The sequence below is a fragment of the Pelodiscus sinensis genome, chromosome Z (genome assembly GCF_052426305.1).
Source record: "Pelodiscus sinensis isolate ZL-2025 chromosome Z, ASM5242630v1, whole genome shotgun sequence".
NCBI classification, from domain to species: Eukaryota; Metazoa; Chordata; order Testudines; family Trionychidae; genus Pelodiscus; species Pelodiscus sinensis.
In genome coordinates this window covers 28257530-28281706 of record NC_143085.1, presented here as the reverse complement: position 1 = coordinate 28281706, position 24177 = coordinate 28257530, and the positions used below count along the sequence as shown (strand labels likewise).

The 24177-nt window shown below is 47.1% G+C and overlaps 1 protein-coding gene across 7 annotated transcripts in view; it reads left to right on the top strand.

Annotated features, from left to right (window-relative positions):
- The window catches only part of RFLNA (refilin A), a 33514-nt gene extending 10953 nt beyond the window's left edge, over positions 1–22561 (top strand). For 5 of the 7 annotated variants that reach the window (XM_075898514.2, XM_075898513.2, XM_075898512.2 and 2 more), the window contains exons 3-4: positions 13964–14073; positions 16760–22561. In XM_075898514.2, coding sequence (XP_075754629.1) covers positions 13964–14073; positions 16760–17093 — 444 coding nt within the window. In that variant the 3' untranslated portion in view covers positions 17094–22561. The remainder of the gene's footprint in view (positions 1–13963; positions 14074–16759) is intronic. The other 2 variants (XR_012896000.2, XR_016348335.1) reach the window with 2 other exon arrangements.
- The last annotated feature ends 1616 nt before the right edge of the window (positions 22562–24177 follow it).

Genomic DNA, 24177 nt, shown 5'->3' with positions numbered 1-24177 from the left:
TCCGACTAGATAAAACACATCTCATGGCAGTGGGTTGAACACCTGTCTGGGGAATCTTTTTTTGTGCGTGTTTCTCTCAGGATAGTTTAGCTTAGCTGCCCAGGCCCTTACATGCCTGAAAAACACAGGAGTTGAGAAAGGGGGGAAAAATGCTGCCAAACAAGAAACAACTTCAGCTTTTTAGTAATGTTTTAACCCTTCAGTGTTAGGGGCAAATTCTTTGGTAGAAAGAAAATGGTCTCTTCTGTCCCTTGTTAAAGATGTGTTGCAGGGAAATTCACCCCCATGCAGAGCAGCTGTACCAACGAAGTGCTAGTTTATGGGCAGAAGTTGTACAGGCCTCATGATGACTCTCTACATGGGGTTAGTTTATTCTTGAGCTGTCTCCCAGATGTAGTCTTGGACTCCTGTGAAAAATCCCATCCCTGGACATAAGGGTGATGACTTCCATGGGGATGCTGATGGCCGATTCAAACAGGTTAGGAACACCCAGTTGCGTGTCAGAGGACACCAATGATCCAAAGAGTTAGATTTTTCATTTCTATTCAAAGGATAGCCTCACATCCATAAGCTTGCCATCTCTTTGCCCTGTGGGTCATGAAAGGCTGTTCGGGAGGTAGCATTGTCTAATGGCCAGGACTACTTGGTTATGTTCTCAGCGTTATCACTAAACTGCTGTGTGTTCTATGACAGCTTACTTCCCCTGGCCATGTCTCCATTCCCTAGTTGTCAAGATTGTGCTCAAATCTCCTCTCGACATCCAGTCACAGGCAGAAACAAAGCATGTAATATTTCAGCGTAGAGGCAAACATTTGGAAAGCTAGACATGGAGCTGAGCAACCTTTATTGGAATCTTGAAATGTTGCTGAAATGGGAAAAAATGTTGGTGACATTTTGGTGAAACTGCCTCCTTTTTCAAACAAATAGAAACCCGATTCCCTTGTTTTTCTCTCTTTCATTTTGGAATTTCAGATTTCAAAATGACTGATATTTAAAATGAAACAATAAATTTCCCCTCTCCTTTTTCCCTCCCTCCCATTGTTTTGGCTGCATGTGTGTGAAACCAGAGAGGGTAGGTTGGGAACTGTTTTGCTACCTTAACTTCAGGAGCTTCTGCTGCTAAATTTGCTGTGATGAATATACACAGATCGACACATTTTATTTAACCCACATATAGTCCCCATTCTTCACTCAGTAACTACAGAGCTGATGAAAAGGGAAGATGCTTTGGAACACTGAATGCCAGTCGGGACAAAGAGAATCTTAGCTGGGATTCCTTCAAAGAGCTTCTCCATAAAACCAGCACTGCTGTTTAGTATCCTTGTCACTCCGTGCAAGCTTTTTAGTACAGTGTGAGCAAACTGCTGTGTTTTATGGATTATTGGCCAAAGTATGCTTAAGCTTTATAAGCCACTCGGGCTCCCCATATGCAGAATGCTAACAGACTTCAAGAGAGTTCTCATAAAACAGTTGGTCAAGCGGGTGTGTGGACTCTTTGCCAGGAGATGTTGTGAAGGCCAACTGGGTTCAAAAAAGAGTTGTTCATGGAGGCTGGGTCCAAGATGGTAAGTGGCACAACCCCAAGCTCTGGGTGTCCCTAAACCTCTGTCTGCTAGCAGCCATGCCTGCATGACAGGGAATAGATCATTTGATGATGATTGTTTGATGTTCACGCTTTTTGCCCTGTCTTCTGACAGTGGCTTCATTGGGCTAGAGTCCCACTGGTCTGACCCAGCATGGTTGTTCTTGTGTTCCTATGTAGTTAGGTGTGATTCTGTGATTGTCGATGATGGTAGTAGAGTGGCAGTTGCTATCTCAACAATTCTTTCTGTAGTTCAGTTTGATTTGGATTACCCAGTAATGTGTAACTTCTATCAAAGGACGCCTGTTGGAGGAGTGCTAAAGTTGATTTACATTTGGTATCCTTCTCTACTTTAAATCACTCCCTGATAAGGACCTTTGCAAACTCCAAAGCCTGCATAAAAATGGTCCGATCCCTAGCATTAAGAACGAGATGCATTTGAGAACCAGATTCTATTCCCAGTGAAGTGAATGGCAAACCTCCCATTGAGTTCAGTTGTGCAGGACAGGCCCTGGCTCTGCCACTCACAGACTCATGTTTCCAGGAGAGCGGCTCTGTTGTAGTAATGAGTTCATTACTCAGGGTATGTCTACACTGCATCCTAGTTCGGACCAGGGATGCAAATGGAGACGACCGAAGTAGTTAATGAAGCGGGGATTTATATTTCTCGTGCTTCATTAACATGATCTCACCGGCGTGCTAGTTTGAATCACAGCTATTTCGAGCCAGGAAGTGCGCGCTGTGACACGTTAGTTCAGACTAAAGCCCTTAAAAAGTGAGGAGTAACGTTAGTTCGGACTAACGCATCCCGGTGCGCACTTCCTGGTTCGAATCAGCTGTGATTCAAACTAGCACGCTGGTGAGATCATGTTAATGTAGCGTGGGATATTTAAATCCCCGCTTCATTAACTACTTCGGTCATCTCCATTTGCATCCCTACTCCGAACTAGGGATGCAGTGTAGATGTACCCTCACCTCGTACCGCTGTGTCAGTGATCTGATTTAGCAGGCTACATACCATGCAATCAGCCACTCTCCATTCACAAACCTCTAGACAAAAGTGCAGATTACACAGAATGCATGTGGGCACAGTCTTGCTCTCTGAGTCCCATGGAATAGTTTGGCTTAAGTGTCCCATTGCCCTGGGATGCACACAATGCCCCTTAATCCACAGGTCACCTGTGCGTGTTAGTAAGGAGCACTGAGGTCAGCTGTGCCGAACTGAGAACAGAACTGTGCTCTGCAGATGAATTTTCAGGAACTATTACTAGGTCTGGACTTGTAATGTACTAAGCCCTCAAGTATGCTCCCAGTTACCTTGTCACCAAGTTTGTTACTCAGCGCTGTCATGAACTAGCATTGGCTGGCTAAATTCAAGGGGGATTATCAGAAAAGTTCACAGAACCCAGCTAGATACGAAGGGCAGCTAAATTCCAATAGTTCCACTTCAGCAGAAAGTTCTTTCCTTTCTCTCCTGGCAATGGAAGTAAGTAACCCATATACTCCCATTGTGGAAAATACAGAGACACAGCTATGGACTGACCCGGTATACATGATTCATTCCTCACTTGTAGCATCTTGATCATTAGTCCAAGTATTTGACTAGCTATTTGATCAAATGGTTTGATAACATATAGTGGGGATGTTGGTGGGCATGCTGGGGACAAAGCTTTTTCCCACTGTGGCCTGAAGAAGAGTTCTGTGTAGCTCAAAAGTTTGTACAGAAGTTAGTCCAATAAAGAGGTTACCTCACCCATCTTGTGTCTCTGATTTAGAGATATTTTCAAAAACCAACAGGAATTGAGCTTCTAAACCCCTTAGGTGCTTTTTGCATAGTCCCCTTATTTAATATGTTTAATTCAACTGCATTTTGTGTGGTTCCTTCCAAGGATTCATGTGTCGGATCCAAATATCCAGGGGAGGGAGGTCGGACAATATCCTTGCTGGACCCTTGGGCAAGGTGTGTGTGGAGGGGTGGGGGTTAGTTCCACGCTGCTGGACAGGATGGGGCCTCAGGCAGAAGGGGCGGAACTGGGGCAGCCAGCCTTCAGCACCAGGTGGAGCATGTTGTGCCATGCCTCCTCCCCCAGCCAGCCCTCAGAGCTACCCAGCAGCAGTGTTGAAGGGCCTGGGGCTCTAGCTGTCTTCACTGCCGCAGTAGCGACAGGCAGAACCCCTGCATCCTTTTGAATAACTAGTTCCTGGGGCAGGGCCTGCAAATATCTGATGTCGTGGTGATGAATGTAATATAAATCCCTAACTATATCCAATCATCCGATCAGCTAGAGTGGAATTAAAAGCATGCCACGAACAAACGGAACTATGGTGAAAATTGCCCCTACACAGTTTTTCAATCTTCTGTGCATTCCGGGGATGTAAGTGACTAGTCGACGACTACCCAATATGCTTGGGCTTTCTGGGTAGTTGAGGTATTACGTGACTACTCATTCCTCCCCCTTCCCCCCCCTCCCTCGCTTTGTTGCCTCTGTATCAGAGGCAGCAAAGTGGAGGGAAGCAGGAGTTGGTGCTGGGGGGAGCTGACTTAAAAGTCGGTTCCCCCCAGCACTGTCTCTAGCGTGCACAGAAGTGGGGAGGGCAGGTGAGGTAGAGCCATGGTAATGCTGGAGCCAGCACAAGCCAGGACTTCAGTCCCGGCTTGTGCCAATTCTGGGAACTATCCCCCGCTGCAACTCTGACAAGCTCCTCCGCTTGTTGACTAAACGTGGAGTCGATACAATTAGCCAAATACCTGCTCCTTAACATCCTTAGTGCATACCTTAATATAGCTGCTTCTGCAGGAACAGTGCTGGGAAAAGTGGAGCTACCATATTCAAGAGTAGCTGGAAATCTGGTTCTTGGCATGAAAGCAGCTTCCTTGATTGTGAGGGCAGCCTCCCCTGCCCACTGTAGGAGAGGGCAAATGTACATGACATTACTGTATTAAGGTAACTGTGTAGCCATAGGCCAAGCAGTGCTCCAGTCTCCTTGAGGGCTGCCCTGTAGTTCCTCATGCTGTCATCTGGTCTGCTCACATACGCTAAGCAGAGTTGGACTGGGAGAGGAGGTAGATGGAATCCTGCCAAGGAAAATTTATATCAGGGGTGGGGAACTTACGGCCTCAAGGCCGGATGTGGCCCCCAGCTTGCCTGGATCAGGGCCCTGAGGCTCAGGACTCCTGCACCCAGCATCGAGCATGTGCTGGCTCTCCAGTCTACTCACGCCCCAGCCACCCCACCATGGAGCTGGAGCACACAATCTACTAGGCTGGGCCCCCTCAGTCTCTGATGTGTGGACTCCGTTTCACGAGGAGTAACGGTCGTTCGGACTAGGAAGCCTAGTCCGAACTACCTAGTCCGCGCCGCGTGTAGCCGTGGGCATGGAGTCCGCACTAGCAGACATTTAAAAATGACGGCACCCGGCAACATGCAAATGAACCCCGGGAAATTTAAATCCCGGGCTTCATTTGCAACTCCAGTTGCCTACAATACCACCCTAGTTCGAACTAGGGTGGTAGTGTAGTCATACCCTGAGATGGTGCTGAAGCATTGGTCATTCAATTGGCAGGTTCTTTTCCCTCTGGGTCTGTTGCAAGCCAGTGCCCCGACATGTGGCTGGGAGCCACTGTACTGTTAGAGGTGCCGTTTGAAAAGCGAGGTCGCAGCTTCTTGTGGGCTTTTCAAAGATCCAGGGGCACTTTCTGTAAGGATAGAAGTGTTAGCCTCAGGCTGGTCTCTGCCACCTGAACTTTCTCTGTCATTTCAGTAAGGCCCATGCATTTTGCACTGCATCCTGTTCTGGTGAACAGAAGCAAGGTAGTTCCTGCATGTCATTTGGGTATCAGCTGGGAAAGCCCACTGGGGGGCAGAGGATAGGTCATCTAATACATGTCTTGCATTGCTCATTATTCTTTTCAACTAGACTTGCCAGAGTCAGTCCCTCCGGTTAGCCAGAGCACTGAAGTATTGTTTTCAACATTTCTTTTCCTCTTTCCCACTAACTCATCAATTCCAGTAGGGCTGGCACCAACAACATGCAACTCCTCCAAGGTGGTAAAAAGCCATTCATACCTTCAGCCCAGATTCCTCCATTCTCTCCCCTGCAAACAGAATTTTGCCCTGGATGTTTGGAAAATGCTGATTTCACTAAGCAGGCACTGCTGTGGCTGTGGTTTGGAATGGACTCAAAGGGGGAAAGTACACTGCACACTCTCAGGGCTGGCCTTACCATGAAGAGAACTGAGGCAGCCGCCTCAGGTGCCAGACTGGGGGCAGGGAGGGCACCACTAGGACCCAGAAAGTAGAAAATTGTGTCTGCTGCTGGTGCGTCTATATTCTCTCTGCTCTAGATGCACAGAGATGGTGGAGTGCTGTGCTGGACGAAGGAGGGCACAAGAGACATAACAGGCAGACAGGAAAAAAGGTGGCATAGGGGCGTCATTTGAGCTCCCCGCCTCAGGTGCCAAAATGTGGTGGGCCAGCTCTGCACGCTCTCCAGTCCCATTCACATCCTCTCTCACCCTGGGTTGGACTATCCCGGTGCCAAACATCTCTTCAGTTTAACTACTGGCAAAGAGAAACTGGGCTCTTTAAAAGAGAATTTTAGGAAAATCCTTCTCTGATAGCATGACCGTGAGCACAGCCATTCTCTACTGTGTAAAATCAATGGCATGATAGTGCTTTACTCCGGCTGAGGGTCTGGGTGATTAGAAACATAGAAATTGCCTGACTGAATCAGACCCTGTGTCCATCTAATCCAGTAGCCTGTCCTTGATAATGTCCAGCATTAGGTTCTTCAGAGGACAGTGTCAGAGCCTTGCAGCAGGTAGATGTGGGATCATCCCACACTCTCCACACAACCTGCTTCTCCATTACGTCCCCTCCTACTCCCTCATTCTGTCTAGATTGGGGTGGATAATAATGTTTGAAGGGGGGGCTACTTCACAAATTTCAGAAGTGGCCGTGGGCTGACCTGGAAGGGGTGGGGCCCTGGATGGAAGGGGCGGGGTTGAGAGCTACCCTGCCAGGAGCTTTGCTTGGTCTGGGGTCCTTGCCCCCTGACTTCTGGCCAATGGAAGGGACCTGGAGCAGAGGGGAGGGTGCTGGGGGTAGCCTCCTCCCAGAGCTGTCTGGGGTGAAGGCTTAGAATTCACATGACATGGCTGACAGCTCCTGGCCCTGCTGCTAACCTGCTGCCTGGTAGCTGCTTGGCAGTGAATAGAAGCAGTTGAAAGGGCTCACACCTCCTGGGCAGCTCCCAGGCAACCAGCCAGTGGGATCTAGAGCTGTGAGCCCTTTCAGCTGCTTCTGTTTAAAGGGCTTGCACCTGCCGGGTGCCTGCCAGGCTATGCAGAGACCCAGCAGGTGCGAGCCCTTTAAATAGAAGCCATTAAAAGGGCTCACACGTCTCCATCTCCCTAGCAACGTGCTAGGGGCACCGAGAGGTGCCAGCCCTTTTAATGGCTTCTATTTAAAGGGCTCTCCTGTTCCTGCATCTGCCAGGCAATACGTTGCCAGGCAATATGTTGCCTGACAGGCACGGGGAAGGTGCAAGACCTTTACATAAAAACAGTTAAAAGGGGTGGCATATCTCCAGCTCCCAGGCAACGCACTAGAGCAGTGGTCCCCGACTTTTGCAGATGCCCCCAGGAGCCAGCATCACCCACGCACTGCGCGCCTGGGGCTGGCGCTGCTCCTGCGCTGCGTGCCTAGGGGTGGGGATGCCCACATGCTGTGTGCCCAGTGCCGGTGCCACCATGTGCTGCTCTCCCGGGGCTGGCGCTGTTCCTGTGCTGCACGCCCAGGGCTGGCGCCGCCCATACACCACACGCCCGGGGATGGCACAGCCCTTGCGCCGTGCACCCATGGGCGCAGCCACCCATACGCTGTGTGCCCAGGGGCCAGCACCGCCCAAGTACCATGTGCCTGGGGGCGGGGCTGGCCCCGATCATACGGCGGGCACACAGAAATGGCCCAGTGGGCGCCATGGCGCCCACGGGCACTGCAATGGGGACCACTGCACTAGAGGGTGGGGCCTGGAACTGCCTTGCAGGCCAGGTAAAAGCCATAAGCCAGCCAGATCTGGCCGAGTAAGAGGCTTTTGCCTACCCCTGATCTAGATAGACTGGGTTAAATTAAAAACATCAGGGACCAAATTGAAATCTGTGGAGTTGTGCCAAGGATAAATTTGATCATAGAATTATTAAAAACCAAGACAAAGCCAGCAAATTCTTTTGCACTAAAAATGCATGCTGATGTTACAAAACAAGAAAGCACATTTATCAGAGGTGGCTGTGTCTGAACATAAGGGAGTCATCATCTTATTATTTACCATTTCACTACTTCTGCCTGTGTGCATGTCACACTGAGAGCACCTTTTTTTTCATGTTTGCGTGTTCCCCGTTGGTGCATATTGAGGAATGTATTATTCCTCGCTCTGCTTCCCATTCTAATAGGAGCAGTCTGTAGTGGTTTTCAGGTGACTCACCCAGCGTGTTTGCAATTAGCAGATCCTACAAATGTATCTGTGTACAATTTCCCCCATCCCTCCACATAAAGAACAGCAGTAATAATCTCTTGAAGATTAGGCACTTTCAAGCAGAGCACTGGCCATAGACAAGACGTAAAAAGTCGCATACTGATCCAAGTCAAGACATGAGTACCATCACGGAAAATAGCCCTGTAAAAGAATCATGTGCTAAAGGCAAAGAGCTTTATTTACAAATAGAAATGCTCACCCCTCCCCAGAGTGTTGAAAGCAAGCCAGGAATAAGCAGCAACGACCTTTCCCATTTGGACAGAAGACAAAAGCCAATGCAGACCAGCCTTTTATAGAGTGCTGTGCAAAAATGGGCTTTTGTGGATAATGGAGCAGCAACAGTAGATTTTTTTTTTTTTTTCATCACTGGTTTGAAAAAGAACTAGCTGGTAGTAGAACAGTGCGATGCACTGGAGATTGTGTCTCCCAAGAAGTCAGATGAAACATTGAAACTTCATTGCTAGTCAAAAGCAAAAGCTGTCCTCTTATGCACATCTTAAACACAGATACTCTGCTCTTATAGATTGGGATTGTTCCACTGAAGTCAATGGAGTTATGTCAATTTATGCCAGCTATGGTTATGGCCCAGAGGGCTTAAGGAACTTGAGTGATACATGGCCCTGGACCTGGTCTTCTGCACAGGCATGACTTTCTCCAGAAAAGCATTTAGGTGCTTTTTATTTTTAGAACTAGGTTGGTCTAGGCATTGGGTAGAAACTCTAAAGGCTTAATTTTTGGTTCAGGCTAAGCCAAAATGTTCCTTCAAAATGTTTTGCATCCATATGTGGAATACATTTTGTTCTCTGCACTGAGACATGTGGATATGTACCACCAATAAAAACACTTGCTGCTGGCTATGGGCTCAGTAGGCTGTCTGCTACTCAGCTGGGCTATATTTGAATCTCTCCTGGGCGATTGCCCAAGTGCTCAGCTTGCAGGGAACATTGCTAACTGCCCCTCTCCCCAAAGTCTGGTACGTCTCAGAACCTCTTGGGTTCTGCAGACACAGCTCAAGAACTTGTTAGAGTAGGGCCTCTGGAGAGTGGCAGTCCTTCTTTCTGCCTTTTTGGCAGAGAGCAGCACCACAGCAGATCCACCCAGCTAGAAGGAATGCAAAGGTGAAAGACAGTTCAGAGAGGGGGAAGCTGTAGGCCATCTGTTCAGCTCCCATCAAGTGGCTCCTTCACGTTCTTACCCGCTTCACTGTTATTTAATGGGCAGCTGCCGAGAACTGGGCTCAGGTTTTGTCATGCATTGAGCAGGATGGAGAGAATGATGTTTCCAAGGGTCTTTCATCTGCCATGGAGACCTTTAAATTCTGCCCAGACATCTTCTGAGAAGGATACGAAGATGCTGCATTTCATAAAGCAAAACCAACGGCAAAGAGGGACTGAATTGCAAAGTGGTAGTCTTCTGACGGAGTGCCACAGAGCTAACCAAGCAGCTGCACTGCCTCCAGACAGCACGTGCTGGCTTACTTGATTTGGGAACTTATGTTTAAGGACATTGTGCTGAATAGAAGCTCATGATTCATTCTCCTGGTGGTCAGGGGGCGTGTTCTTCTTGTTCTGTGGAACATTTCTGAAAAAGACTTATTTCTAAGCCCCCTACACTTCCTGCCAAGAACTTCAGAAGTTGGATTTGTTGCTGAGGTAATTTGGAGCAGTTCCATAGAGTCAGACATTTGTAGTCCAGAAGGGACCAGAACCAGTCCAATCTGCACAACACAGGCCATAAGATTTCTCCTAGTAATTCTCACAATAAGCCCAATAATTTGTGGTTGCAGTAGAAGATCTTTCTTATAAAGATATCCAGAAAGTTCAAGTCATTGAGAACCTACCACATCCCTGTAGGTTGCTCCAATGGTCAGTAAACTTCAGTGCAAAAACTCTGCACCAGTAACTTCAGTGGAGCCACCTCAGGTCTTATCTATACTGCCATGGGCCGTACACCTAAGTTATGCAACTTCAGCTATGTGAATAATTAACTGAAGTTGATGTACTTAGGTCTGCTTACTGCAGTAAGTCAACAGCTGGCACTCTCCCATCGACTCCGCTTACTCTTCTAATTTTGGTGGAGTACAGGATTCAATGGGAGAGCACTCAGCACTCGATTTATTGTGTCTATACTAGACATGATAAACCAACCCCTGCTGGATCAATTGCTGTCTGTTGGTCCAACCCATATTGAAGACACAGCCTTAGTTTAAGCCAGCAGAGAATCTGGCACCAGATCTTTATTACATAAAAATCTGAAGAGAATGAGTCTTAAGCAGCTTTCATTGTGTGCTAGAGAAGCTACTGGCCTTTGTGAGAATAGACCGCTACATTATATTGCTAGAAGAAGCTCAGCATCTCAATTCTATGTCAGAGAACTTTATGAGAACGTCTAAACTTCTCCCTGTGGATCATCTATCAGACCAAGTAGTAGATTATTTTTCCATTAGGCTTTACGTATGAAGAGCTACAAAGATATTCAGGGTTCTGATTAAATGACTGGGTCAAAATCTAAAACGCAGGGCATATACAAGTTTACCCTGTACTTAGGGGAGGAATATAGAGAGAGAGAATTTATTTCTTGATAGAGGACAAATGACTAACTAGAGGTGTGGAATCCTTTGCTGTTCTCCAAGCTGTGTGAATCCTTTTTATTTGGTTTGCTTTAGCGATGGGCCAAACAGAGAGCTATTTATCTGACCCCTGCATGTTGGTGCTTTGGATAAAAGGGAATCATTGGTGTTTGCTCAACTAAGAAGACATTGAGGCTTAAATGTTTGCAAAGTGAGTTTCAAATGGTCAGCAGGGAGATGATCTAGATTGGGGTGGAGAACCTATGCTCAGGGGCTGGATGCAGCCCCTGGCTTGTCTGGATCTGGCCCCTGAAGCTTGGGATTCCCCCCAGCATTGGGGAACCTGTGCTGGTGAGGGGTGGGGTTTTTCTTGTTTCTCACTTTTGTGCCCTGACTGATTTTTCTGTGGGTCAGTGGCCCCCGACCCGAAAAAGGTTCCCCATCCCTGCTCTAGATGTTCAGGATATTATCTGTATTGTAGAGTGGGATGCAATTTCTACCAACGCCTATAACATTTAAGAGTCGGGGCAGATTTTCAAAGGCATCAAATCCCATTGATTTTGAATGTGAATTAGCACTTATTGTGCCCTCCCCGCCAAACTAAGTTTTTCTGACCTCTCTGCCCCACGTAGAGCTTCCAAAGCTGCTTTTTTCTCCAGCTTCAGGAGAAGTTGCTTAGAGAGTAAGGGGGGATATGATAGAGGTCTCTAAAATCATGACTGGTGTGGAAAAAGTGAATAAAGAAAAGTTATTTACTTTTTCCCACAATATAAGAACTAGGGGATCACCAAATTAAATTAATGACTGGGACTTTAACAGGGTTAAACAAAACTAGATGGATTCATGGAGATGAGATCCATCAAAGGCTATTTGCCAGGATCGGTAGGAATGGTGTCCCTAGCCTCTGTTTCTCTGGATGTGGGTGAGAGGGGAGGGATCACATGAGGATTACCTGTTGTGTTCCCTCCCTCTGGGGCATCTAGTATTGGCCACTGTCAGCAGACCGGATACTGGGCTGGATGGACTGTTGGTCTGACCCAGTATGGCCGTTCTAATGCTCTTATGAGTCTGTTCCAGTGCTCTATGGCACTTTGTTTTAAAGCCCTCGATTCCCAGGGCTGCTGCTAGGAACAGAGCTGATAAATACTACGAAAGGCACCAATTAATCTCCACTATGTCAAAATTTGCTCTCGTAGGCTAGAGGAACAAACATTTCAGGAAGTTTTCATTGGTGCAGAAAAAGCAGAAACAGCTGCGAGGAGATGAATGGCTTGATTGCTGAGCTCCGTGGTAGGGCGCTCTGCCTCCCTGCAGGCCCCCTGGACATTTGGGGATTGCAGTAGTTCTAGAGCGGAGCAACAACTGGGGAGGGCTGCAAGGGTAAATAACTCCAATTGAGGTACATGAGGGTGAATTCTCCGTTACAGGAGTGGGAGCTAGTTGCAGCTCCCTGATACTCTCCGTGAAAGTTGGAGCAGCAGCCGCACAGGGACGTACTCTGAAGGGACATTGGGGACAACCAAACTCTGCTCCTCCAGCTAGTGCTCCCCCAGCAGATGTGGGGTAGCAGGAGGTACCTATGCTGTGCAAAGTGGTCTTAGGAGACTGAGGAATCAGCCTAGGATGCTTAATTCCTTTCCTGCTGGAGTAAGTGGGTGTATGTGCATCACTATGTACTGCACAGAACAGGATAGTCATTGGGGGAAGCCAAGCCCCTGAGACTCTTCTGTGCAGCAGTCATTGAAAAATATTTTGAGACTTGACGCTTTAACTCAGCACTCCAGGAAGGATTTTCCTTATGGTCCTTGGGCAGCGACATTTCCCCACAGAAGCTGAGCAGTGCATATCCAGGCAAGCATCAATCTCTGTCATTGAGCAGCAGCAGGAGAGGCAGGAATACATGAAACAGAGATGCATCCATAGCAACTCTGAGCCACCTCTCCCTCGCCCTTCCAAACATTAGAGCCACATCAGGATGTGGAACTTCGTTGATGCAGTGTTCCCTGTAAACCTAGCACTTGGACAGCTACCCAGGAGAGATTCAAATGCCACCTAACTGATTAGCAGAGTGCTCGCAGCCAGCAACATGTGTTTCTACTGGTGGTGCACATCTGCACATGCCTCTGTGCACATTACAAAATTTATTCAGCACACAGATGGAAACATTTAGAGGGAACACTGCTGATCAGGCCCATTTTGAGCAGGAGATCCCACATGACAATGATGTTGTGTCTGGCTCACAACAGCAGGAACAGTAAGGAAAAAGAAGAATTATTCAAGTGTAAAAGAGAGACCAAAATTCCATATGAAAGAATCTGCAGTGGGTAGAGGCAACCCTAGATTGCAATGGGAGATCAGCTTATCTTAGGGCTGGGCATTCCGAAGGAGGCATTGCAATGGGACGGCTCCTGGCACAGTCAGGCTGCTGGTGAAGACTCAGCTGCGTAAAGCTAATTCTGATGTCACAACCGGGGTGGGAAAATGAAAGCAACCAGATAAGTACAGATAGCATTCGAGGAGATGCGCCATTGGGCCAAACCACTTAAAAAGACGATCAGAGTCCAGGCACTGCCTGTTCTTGCACCTTCCTGCATAGGTGGAGGGGGAAATTGACAAGTGCTGGTCAGTTCTGGGTTGATTTAAATGGATGTTGACATCAAAGGAGCTACCCAGGCTTGCACTAGCTGTAGTTCTGTCCCCACCCTTTGAAAAATAAGCTTCTGAGCTTTGTATCCCTCCTCCCCATGCATTGCGGAGACCAGATCTCCTGGCTAACCCTTGGGTGCCTTCCTCTGCTCCAGGAAGGAAGAGGGACTGTTAATGGGAGTTGAAGTGCCTTGGCAGGGGGCAAATTCAGGCCTGGTGATTCTCTTATTAACTCTAAGGTAAAATGGCCATTGCTCCCTGGAAGGGAATGGCATTACCTGGAATTGACCCCGATCAAGCTAGCAGCAGGGTGTGGCCACTTGTAATGGAAAACCATTACCACCCATGGTCTGACATCAGCTGGTGCTTGTCTCTCCAGCCTGTGTGCATGTCACAAAAAGCACCTGCCACAGGGGACCTCTTCTTGGGCAGTTCCTGCAGAGCATGAATTCAAGGGAGTCTGCATGCGGGGGACAGGCACCCACTTCCATTAGAGTTGAATTTAGCCATAGTGCTAGTACATGCTCAATGAGTGAACACAATGTATGTCTTAAATAACACCAGCTGCATTCTGCTGGGTCCTAATGCTTGATGTGCTTTTCTCTTTATCCCCACCCCTGTTTTTCCTGTAGATCCCTTACCTTCTTCTGAACTCTTCTGTGTCAGAGATGAGGCCTCGAATGTTCCCGGTGTTCTTTGGTGAAAGCATTGAGGTCAACCCTGAACCTGTGCAGGAAATTAGGTACACATGGACGGGGTTTCTCCCTTTCCCTTGATACATTTGCTTCTGCAAAAGATTAACAGTGTTTATCAATGGGGGTCACGGTTCTTTTGTTGGGGACGGAGGAGAGGAGGCAATGGGGGATTAATTCCTGAACTAAAAAGAAACTGACAGGGGTGGTGCAGCGAGGGTGGTTCCAGGGTTGGTAATGGGAGATGGAGGTCTTCATTTCCCAGACAGTATCAAATACAGCCCCAGCTGGGTTAGAAAACCATTCCCATCTGGAATGCTGTTTGGTGGCCAATGCAGAAAGTTGGTGGTCTCAGTCCAGTTCCCAGTGGAGGAAGATCAAAAGAAGCTGCTGTTGCTGCTGTCCATTTTTACTGGTGCTCTCAGCAGGGAGGCCCAGGTTAGAGCTATCTTCAGGGGGCTGTTTCTCCTCTGCTCTCTAAGGGTGGTTCTTCTAGCCCATGACAGAGGCGCGCTGATACTCAGTGCTGGGAGGCTGGTGCTTTGCTGCCTGCACACAGTAGCAGGGCTCACAGTCTGAGTTTCTTCTTGCCAGCACAGAATTCACTTTAAAACCACCAAGATACATTTTCAGTGTGTTACTCACCTGGCTTGTGGTAATAATTAGAGAGAGAGGGGTGGGAGAAGTAGAGGTTATGAATACAATTTTCCCCCTCCCAACCCACACAAAGAGCATTCTGGGAACGTGCCCCAATCAATCTCTGGTTACCCAGGAACAGATGGTGGGCACATTTTCATAACGATTACACAAGCCTCTTGTTTGATGTGCACCAAGCAACTTGCTTGCTTATATACTTTGCAGTGCGAAAGACATCAAGGCAGATCATGTTACGCGTGCCACATAATCCTCCAGCCTCCCTCCAGGGTGGAGGTAATCGGTGTGCACACACCCAGCTTTTAATCCTTTTTTCAACAGAGCTGCAAATTCCTTACCTGCTGACTGTGGTTGGAAGGTTTGGAGCAGTAAAATGTGAACACTCCACAGCTCCCTGCAAGCTGAGCTTTACTAGAGCTGTATTTTTTATTATAATTTTTAGTTTGTATAACTGTAGCACCTAGGAGCCCCAATCTGGGACCAGGACCCCATGCTGCTAGGTGTTATGTGGACACAGTGCAACAAAAAGAGTCTCTGTCCCAAAGAATTTTCAGTTTAAGGATCTTTACCTTGCAGGGTTACTGGCTTGGTGCGCAGTGGACTATAGACAGAGAAACTACCAAGGATCAGGCCCACCAACAGGGGATGTGAAGGGGAGCATTTTCCCTTGGGACAAGTGATTTTAAAGGCCCAGAAGGTCCTGGAAACAGCGGCACTGGGAACCCAGGGCCATTTAAATCACCCTGGGAGTGCCGCATGTTCCAGAGCCCTGCATGTTCCAAGCTGCTCAGATTGCTGGCAAAGGGTTGGTGGGGACATAGTCCAGGTGGCGCTGAGAACTGGCTGCCATAGCCCCACCCCATCCACTTGAGGCCCTGCCCCAGCCCCTTCTGGTAGTGTGGAGCCACTGTCTCCTCCCCTTCACCCAAGGGCCTGGCTATCCTATTGGCCCCTCTGAAAAGGATGGAAGAGCCACTATTAATTATTTTCATGTTTATTTTTTTTCCTCATCTTAATGGTGGGTGAGCTACCCAGTGCTCATTTGGTGTTGTCCGCAAGAACCAGACCTCTCAACTTCTCTCTGTTTGAGTTGGGATTGGACCTGTGTTCCCTGTAAGATGTGCATTTGTGTGGCCTCTCAGGAGAGATTCATATACCCTTTCCCCCTTCTGATTAGCAGAGTGCCCACAGCTAGGATTTTTTCCCCATTGGTGCTGCACATTTTCACATGCCTCAGTGCACATAAAATTATTCCACACATGGATGGAAAAGATTAGCGGGAACAATAGACTTCACCCATTCCTGGCTTTTCTGTAGAACCCAAACCCCCATCAAGTAGTCTCCACTCTCTTCCCAGACCTTTGAGTTATCACTAGGTCAGTATTCCATCTGCCCACTTGGCACCGTTTTTTGAGGGTGAGCCGAGTCACTTCACCCCCTTTTTCCTCTGCTGCAGCATAGTTTGGGGCAAATGGTTTTGTGCTGTAGGTGATGTGCACAAGGCCCCTTTGTAAACCCAGCTGCTCTTGCTCTAAGCAGGTGACCCTTTGCTCTCACATTAGAGGGATGGGCAAAAGATGTTAAACAGCTCAGTCAAGCCCCCTCTAGCTTCCTCAACATTCACATCGTGATGTTATTTTCTTGCCACGTGAGGGCAGGAGCTGACACTGGTGCACAGCACAGACTGGGAAGGCACTCACCTTAGGGCCACCTGAGGGTCCCTATTGCAAAATATAGGAGTATCAACCTACAGAGGCAGTTTTCAGCCAGCATTTATGTCCATTTCCAGCTCACCTGCCAGCCTCTGGGAACTACCTTCTAGGGAGGGCTGCCTCTTTCAGGCACAAAGCCAGGGGAAGGTTGTGTGCTGCGTGATGATGATCTGTTCCCTTACGAAGTATGTTTTAAACATCAGGGGAACTGACCGCCATTGTGGTCAATGGCAGTGCTCAGAGAGACCAGCTGCAGAGCTTGCCAGAGACCATAGAGGTGTTTGGGGTTGCTATCAGGAGGCCTGGCAGAAGATAGGAGTGGGTAAGTGCAGAGTTCCCTTTTTGCCTGACTTCTCGCTGCCCTTTCCAGGTGCAACTCGGAGGTGAAATATGACTCAGAGAAGCATTACAGGGATGACATTTTCTATGGCCCCATCCCCACCATAACGGCTTACAGCGAGACGGTCGTGGCCACGCCAAACTGCACCTGGCGCAACTACAAGTCGCAGCTGCTCTTTGAGCCCCGCCAGAGGCCCCTGCGGTTCCAGAGCACGACCATCATCTTCCCCAAACATGCCAAGAACATTTACCGAACCACACTCACCTATGGCCTGGGCTGTGCCAAGCGCTGGTTCGCCTCCAGCGTGCAGCTGGAGCTGTGCGAGGAAACCAGCCCCAGCATTGTCTACCATGAGACCCTTTAATTCCCCCTAGGGGCTCTGATGACCATAAGGCCACATCCTTCTCTGGCCTCTGTGGACAGACAGATTAATAGCATGTGGTCTTAGACGAGTCAGAATTCCTTCAAGAGGAGGCCAAGCAGAGACATCCTCTTTATGGATCTGATCAGCAAAAGGCTGCCATTCATTGTAGGAAGTGTTTGATGTACATGCTCTGGATTTTTTTATTTTATTTTTGATAATATCTATTTTGAATAGCATTTCTATGAAATCAGATCACAAAGCGCTTGGTTTGCCATTACCATATGTTATAGTGCAGCTTCCCCGTTCCGTGGGTCTTCTCTAGGATCTAGGTGCAACTCAGCAGTGCCTTGGAAGCTGATCCTATCCAATAGAAGACCAGCTGCAAACTCACAAGGTAGCCCCACACAGATGCCACCCACCTGCTTCTCCTAGTGTTTAAACACAGAGAAGACAGTTATTTTTAATTGCATCAAACCTCAGTCCTATGCCAAATCCCAGCTTGAAGGACAACTCCAGGATTGCGGGGCCAGGAAGACCTCCAAGTTAGCTTTTTTTTAAAGGTGCCCCCAAATCAGGAAAGATGGTCATGCCAAAAAGGCATTAGACTTTCCAGCGTGGGCAAGAGCCACGCTCCCATTTAAGAGCCTTTTTAGGAGCCAGATGCTTATATGCCATAGCAAGAGACTGTGCAAGGGGCTTTTAGAGGAGCTGAGAAAGCAATGCTTCAAGGGAGACTTGCCTTCAGGAAATGTCAGGACTCTCGGCTAACACAAGAGAGGGAAGGTGTAATTCAGGATTAACCTGATTTTATATTAGGAGGGCTTATGACAATTGATTTATGTAGGTGTAGGAGAATATGCTTTAAAGGGCAATTCCTTGAGGACCAAAGGTCGTAGGAAAGGATACAGATCATAGCAGGAGCAGAATTGTAAATTCCGAGTCGAAGACTGTCAATAGGACAGACACTTCGAAAATTCAGCAGAATGGGGCCGTAGCTCACCACCAGCTTGGTGAGCCTGAGAATAGTGCTTAATGTTAATAATTTATCCAAGGACAATGAAGGGAACTCTCCCCTCGTTACCCCTCCCCCCTCCCAAGTTGGCTATTTCCCATGGATGTGAGATGCAGCTGTAGGAAACAGGGAGGTGGGCAGCAGCTGCCAGCATCAGACCTGACTAATCCTTGCCACCTACAGGATCTCAGACAGCTGGCACTGATAGATACTTGTCATTGGGGCCCCATGTCCCTGAAACAGACCCCTGCTTGCAGAGACTGATTGGACACCCCTTCCCCACCTCTTATTCACAAGTGATCAGTGTGGCCCCCTAGTGGTTTATTTTTCGGGATGCTAAGCTGCAGGAGGGAAGTGGGTTGCTGTTTTAAATGCTCACTGTTATGTGTATCTAAGCCACAAGAAAACCATCTGTGCTAGGCTGGCATCAGTGTTAAAAGGCAACAAGAAAAGAGAACAGCAGTGCTCTGGCAGGCTTTGGTTTACTACTAAAGGCTCTGTAAGTAGCATCACTGCACTGATCCATTAACAACTGTGTTCATTTCCCCCTGTAGATAACAAACTACAGCAAGGCAAGTGCAGCCCTGGATGGGAAAGGAATTCAGGAAATCGTGCCCATAGTTATGAAAAATGAACCTGTCCGGCAACACCTGGGGAGAGGACTTTTCTGTTGATTAGACCATAATAGGTACAGCGCTAAGCCACAGTGCGTTGGTAAACAACAATATCTGCGCAGAGGGGCAAGAAAGCAATCCCAAAGCTGTAACTGCTTTGTGAATACTGGCCAACAGGGCTTGGACTATCAATGGAGACTAAAGGAATTAGGTGCCTAACTTTCATTGGATTTGTATGGGATTTGGACACCTCTGGAAAACTTCTGAATGGCACCTAAGTAATTTAGGAGACTAAGATCCATTTTCAAAGGAGATTTAAGGCCTATATCTGCAAAGGCATTTAGGTACCTAACACCCAGGGGAATTAGGAACGTATGTGTCTATAAAGTGCAATGATACCGAGAGCTGTGCACTGCCTTTGCCTTATGAATGCCAGCTGCTGCAAAAGAGCTGGTTGGCAAACAACATCCAAAGACCTGCCTCACTGTCCGTTCTTTGGCCCCATATTCCTGACACTGTCTGTTTTGTCAGACCTTCCTCAGCAGCCTGTGACTGGCTCTTGAGAGGCTTCCCGAGGTGGAAAGAAAGGTACAAGGCACCTTTCCCACCTTCTATTGTGGACTGTCCCTGTGTCCCCAGGAGCTGGCTAGCTACAGAGGGGAATACACACATTACTGTCTTATGGGATAGGTAAGTGTGTGCCCTGTTATCCCATCTAATCCACCCCCAGTTCTGGGCTTTGTTTGCCATGCCAGCACTTCAGTGCACTTGCAGATTAGAAAATGTACTTGAGAGACACAACCAAATGCACCGTTTCCAGTGACCTGGGAGCAAAAGGGAACAATAGACCCGAAGGCAGCTTCTTAATAGTGAAACTTTGTCAGGAAAGCAGCAGCCACTCAAATCATGAACATGGCTCCACTTCAGTGGCTGCAGAGCATTTTGCATTGATGGGTCCTCGGGTGAACTGCAAGGTATTTGGCTTGTAAGGCAACTGAAAAAGCCAAGGAGTTTATTGCACATCCTTGGGAGCAATGAAACCAGCATAACTAGGTGCCAGCAGGACTGAACGGGAAAACCTGCAGCATCTGACCTTCCAGAGCAGAGATCTCCTGGATAATAGTCCCACAGCGTAACATGACTGGGTGCCAACCAGGACCTTTGAACTAGACTACATCAAATGCCTGGTAGTTGTAGGGTGTTTTAAATATCTTGTAACAACTTCTGAAGGATGCTCTTTTTCTGAAGCTGGTGTTGGACTGGACACTTATGTCCATGCAGATCAATAATAGGTTCCCACTCATTGTCTAGATTAAGTGTACAGTTATGCAGGTAGCTGGTTGGTTGCTGGAGATTTATACTAAGCTGACATGCAATGGGGTAAAGGTTCAGAGGAATAAGGTGTGCAATGCATTGGCAAAAGGAAATGCTTCTGCAGTTAGGACCCATGGGTTCTTGTTAACTCTGCTACAGGGATTATACACAATAGGTCTGGCAGGGACATGGCTCTGTAAGGACCAGGCCCTTACAGCACCAAGCTTCTTTTTAAACTTGTCTAAAGGCCTTCTGACTCCTCCAGTGAAATCAGCCCAACGTCTCCAGCTGATCTCAGTGGGAGTCTGCTCGAACCCCTTTGTAGCCACGTTTATTGTTTGCTAGTTTAATTCTCTTTCAAAGCAACTTAATCAATTACAGCCTAGACGTCCCTGAAGTCGCCTCTTACACAGCGTGGTCTTGTACCCATGTTAGTCCCCCAGTAATGTAGATGCAACAAGATGGGTCAGTTTTCTGTTTTAAATCTGTCCCTTTATGCTTTTCTGCATAAATACATCCCAGATACTAGGAGACCCACTCACTTTGCCGGGTTTTTGGTTTGATACTGCCAAGTCTTGTGTGAGTCTCCAATGTGCTTGTGATAGAAGCAGACGTATGTGGCCTTCCTTCACAGTGCTTTTGTCCTACTTCACTAGCCAGTCCTTGAGGCCTCTTTACATGTTGCTAATAGTGCTGCAAACAAAGCTCCTTTCCTGGTTTGAAAAGCAATAATGGTTACATCTTATTTTGAGCACCATCAATTGGATTCTAGGTTTGCTATGTTAGTCAAGAAAGGCCAGCAGCAAATAAATGACTTATTTGTAAGCTGTTTCATGCATTTAAAGAGGCTGTTTGTCTTATTTTACAGATTTCTCTTTTTTAAGGAGGGATATAAATAGTTTTAAACAACAGATCTTTATACATTTATTTTTCCAGAGTTACAGGCTGTTAATCTGGAATGAGTAAATGTAGGTTTTAAAAGGTGTATTTCCTTGATCAATTACTTACCAATGTCACCCAAACGTTTGACCTGTTTGTTTTCAATCATGCAATGAGTAGAGTTGGTCAAAAACAAAATTTTTCTTTTAAAACTTTATTTCCCCCAATGCAGAATTGTTTTTTTGAAAACCAGAGACTTCTGTACAAACCTGACAGTTTTTCAAAATGTTCTGTTCAGCCATTACAACCAGAAATTTGGAATTTCAATATTTTTTTATTTTGAGGGGCTTGTTTTCGTCTCTTCCATTTTGTCACAGAATGCAATAGGATGCATGATGCCTTGAGTTGGTTTGTTGTTTTTGATTTTCATAAATCCTTTTGCCACTATGTAACATTTGGGAAAAGAGCAGGACAGAGAAAGAGATGCAGACCGACTCTGAATATCACTCATTTTATTGCATTCAGTGGCAAAAAGGAAAACCTGCCACAGACAAAATAATGAAATGTCTGCATCTTTCAATTCAAGATTTCAATGTTTTCCAAAGCATATTCTGCAAAATGTTTTTTTTAAATGCAGTCGTTTTTCTAGAAGCATTTTCCCTCTCTTTCATCAGCTCATCACAGAAGTTGGCTCTTGCCCAAAAAAAAAAAAAAAAAATTAGAAAAGGTAGCCAGAGGGAGAGTCTGCAAAAATCTGTGTAAAGCAAATGGAAGACTAAAGGATGGGTGAATCGGATATAAATGTTACGTCGTCTGTGTGAGAACATCATATACTAGGATATTCTGCTATTTTAAATTTTTTCTGGACATTTTACCTGTTGTCACAGAGAGACATATTTTCTTTCCTTGGGGGTGAAAAAACACAAAAACAATCCCGCCTCATTTACATCCATCCAGTCTGATTGAAAACAGTAAATCACAGAGTTGCTCAACTCACTTGACCTTGCCAGAATTGCTCAACTCACCGATCTTTCAGAGCCAGGTACACTATGTGGCTTTCAGGGCCATTGAAGACCATTGAAAAACTCTTGTTGTTTTCAGTAGGTGTTGGATCAGCCACAGGCAACTGTTGATGGGATTTTCAAATGCTCTCTGTGTCAACCTAGCTTTGCTCCCAATGAACTCAATGAGAGTTAGACCCCTATTGGTGTCCCTGGTAGCAACATTAGGGCCAATGTTGATCAAGTCTAAAAAGCCCACTCTTGCTAACAGATGAACCATTTTACGTTAAAAGCGTTAGGATGCCCTTTCCTCTCCAGCACCGCGAATGTCTGTTGTCCAAACCAGCTAATGCATTCTCTCATGGGAATCCTAAACTGCAGATGGAAGTGAAAAATATGGGATGTTTGGAGAAGTGGCTCATGCTCATGGATGTGTTGTATTTCTATTTTTATAATTCTAGGGCTCTAAGTGCTTGTAAAGTACTTTGCTGTTGTATATGTGGTGATCTGGTACTTCACAATACGCTTTTATTTTTGTATTTTTTTTTCTCTCCACAATAATCCCTTCCTGTTCAATTTATAGAAAATAATTTAAGAAAACAAATATATATATATATATATATCTTAATAAAATGCAGAAAGCAGACACATCTGGCTCTTGATTCCTCTTTCATACACAGCCGCTTGCGACTCAGCACCTAACCTTGCATTAGTACTGGAGAACCAGATGGGATGTTTTTATGAGGCTTCTATTAGCTGTCTTCTCTCTATTGGGGTTGGGTTAGGAAGTCCTAGGACTATGTGGTCAATAAAATAAATATCCAAACTTTCTTTTCATTTGGAAGTGTTGGGATTAGGGCTGTCAAAGTGTAATAGCGTACACAGTTAACTGATGAACTGGGGCTCACTGGTTAACATTCACAGTTACACACAGGCTCCTGGTACGCATGGGAAGCTGGCTTAAAAGCTGGCTCCCTATGTGCACTAGCTCCCACGGAACCAACTGCTGCCTTGCCACTCTTGATACAGAGACAGTAGTGTGGGACAGCAGGTGGTAAGCTGGTATGCCTGGGGAGCTGGGCTGGCCAGCATGCACTGGCTTCTGAGGAGCCAACTGCTGACCCTCATGTAACTCTGAAATTTTCAGCAGTTCCATGCTTATTTAATTACATTCACTTTAACTTCCCTAGTTGGGATGGGAACATGGAAGGAGGGAATAGAAAGTACATTTCAGCATTTCCTTAAGCTACCACACTCAGCTGAATGGACATGATGAAAGACAATCTGGAGGAGTTAGTTAAGTCAAGTCACTGCATATTAGACTGTAAGGGGGAGAGGCTCGTGCAGCTTAAAGTGCAAGCCTGGGATCAGGAGTTCTGGATCTGTAGCTGGCTCAACTGCTGATGTCTTGCGCGACCTTGGATGAATTGTGAGAATCACTAGGGACTATCTTCAGAAGTACCTCAAAGTCTAAGGAACCTTTGTCCCATTTTCAAAACAGGGAGGCATGTAGGGACCTGATATCTTCAACATCAACAAGACAGAGACGCCTAAGTTCATAGAGGACAAGACCATCTATGGCAGGGGTGGGCAATTATTTTTGGTGGGTGGCCACTCCAAGCTTTTGGACATGGTCAAGAGTTGCATTTTTCTATGGAGGAGATTGCAGGGTCTAGGGTGGAAGTTGGGTGCAGAAGGGCATCCGGGCTAAGATAGTGGGGTACAGGAGATGATGTGAGGTCTAAGAAGGATCTTAGGTGAAGGGGGGAGGGGTTGTGACCTGGGATGTAAGATGAGGGTGGGAGTATGGGTGCAGAAGAGGATTCTGGCTTGGGGAGGGGGGGACTGTAGGAAGAGATGCAAAGACTGGGAGGGAATTGTGACCTGGGACAAAGGGGTGCAGACTGCAGAGGATTTAGGTGGTGACCTGGTGCAGGGGAATAGGGTTCAGGGATTATGCTTTAAACCACACCAAGCCACCAGATCTGGCCTGTGGACCACCCTGCCAGGACCTTCAGGCATGCAGCTGCCACAGGATAAAGCGCAGTCTGTGCAGCTCTCTGCTCTGCAGGGAGGAGGAGGAGGCTTCCTGTGATCTCTCTGCCCCCAGCCTAAACCTCAGCTCCTATTGGCTGGAAACAACCAGCCAATAGGAGCAAAGCGATTGGCCTGAGGAGATGGGGAGGCAGCACAAGCCTCTTTCCCTTCACCCCTCCACTCCGGGGAGGTAACCAGCCTGCAGGTTAAAGTGACCTGGGGCAGCA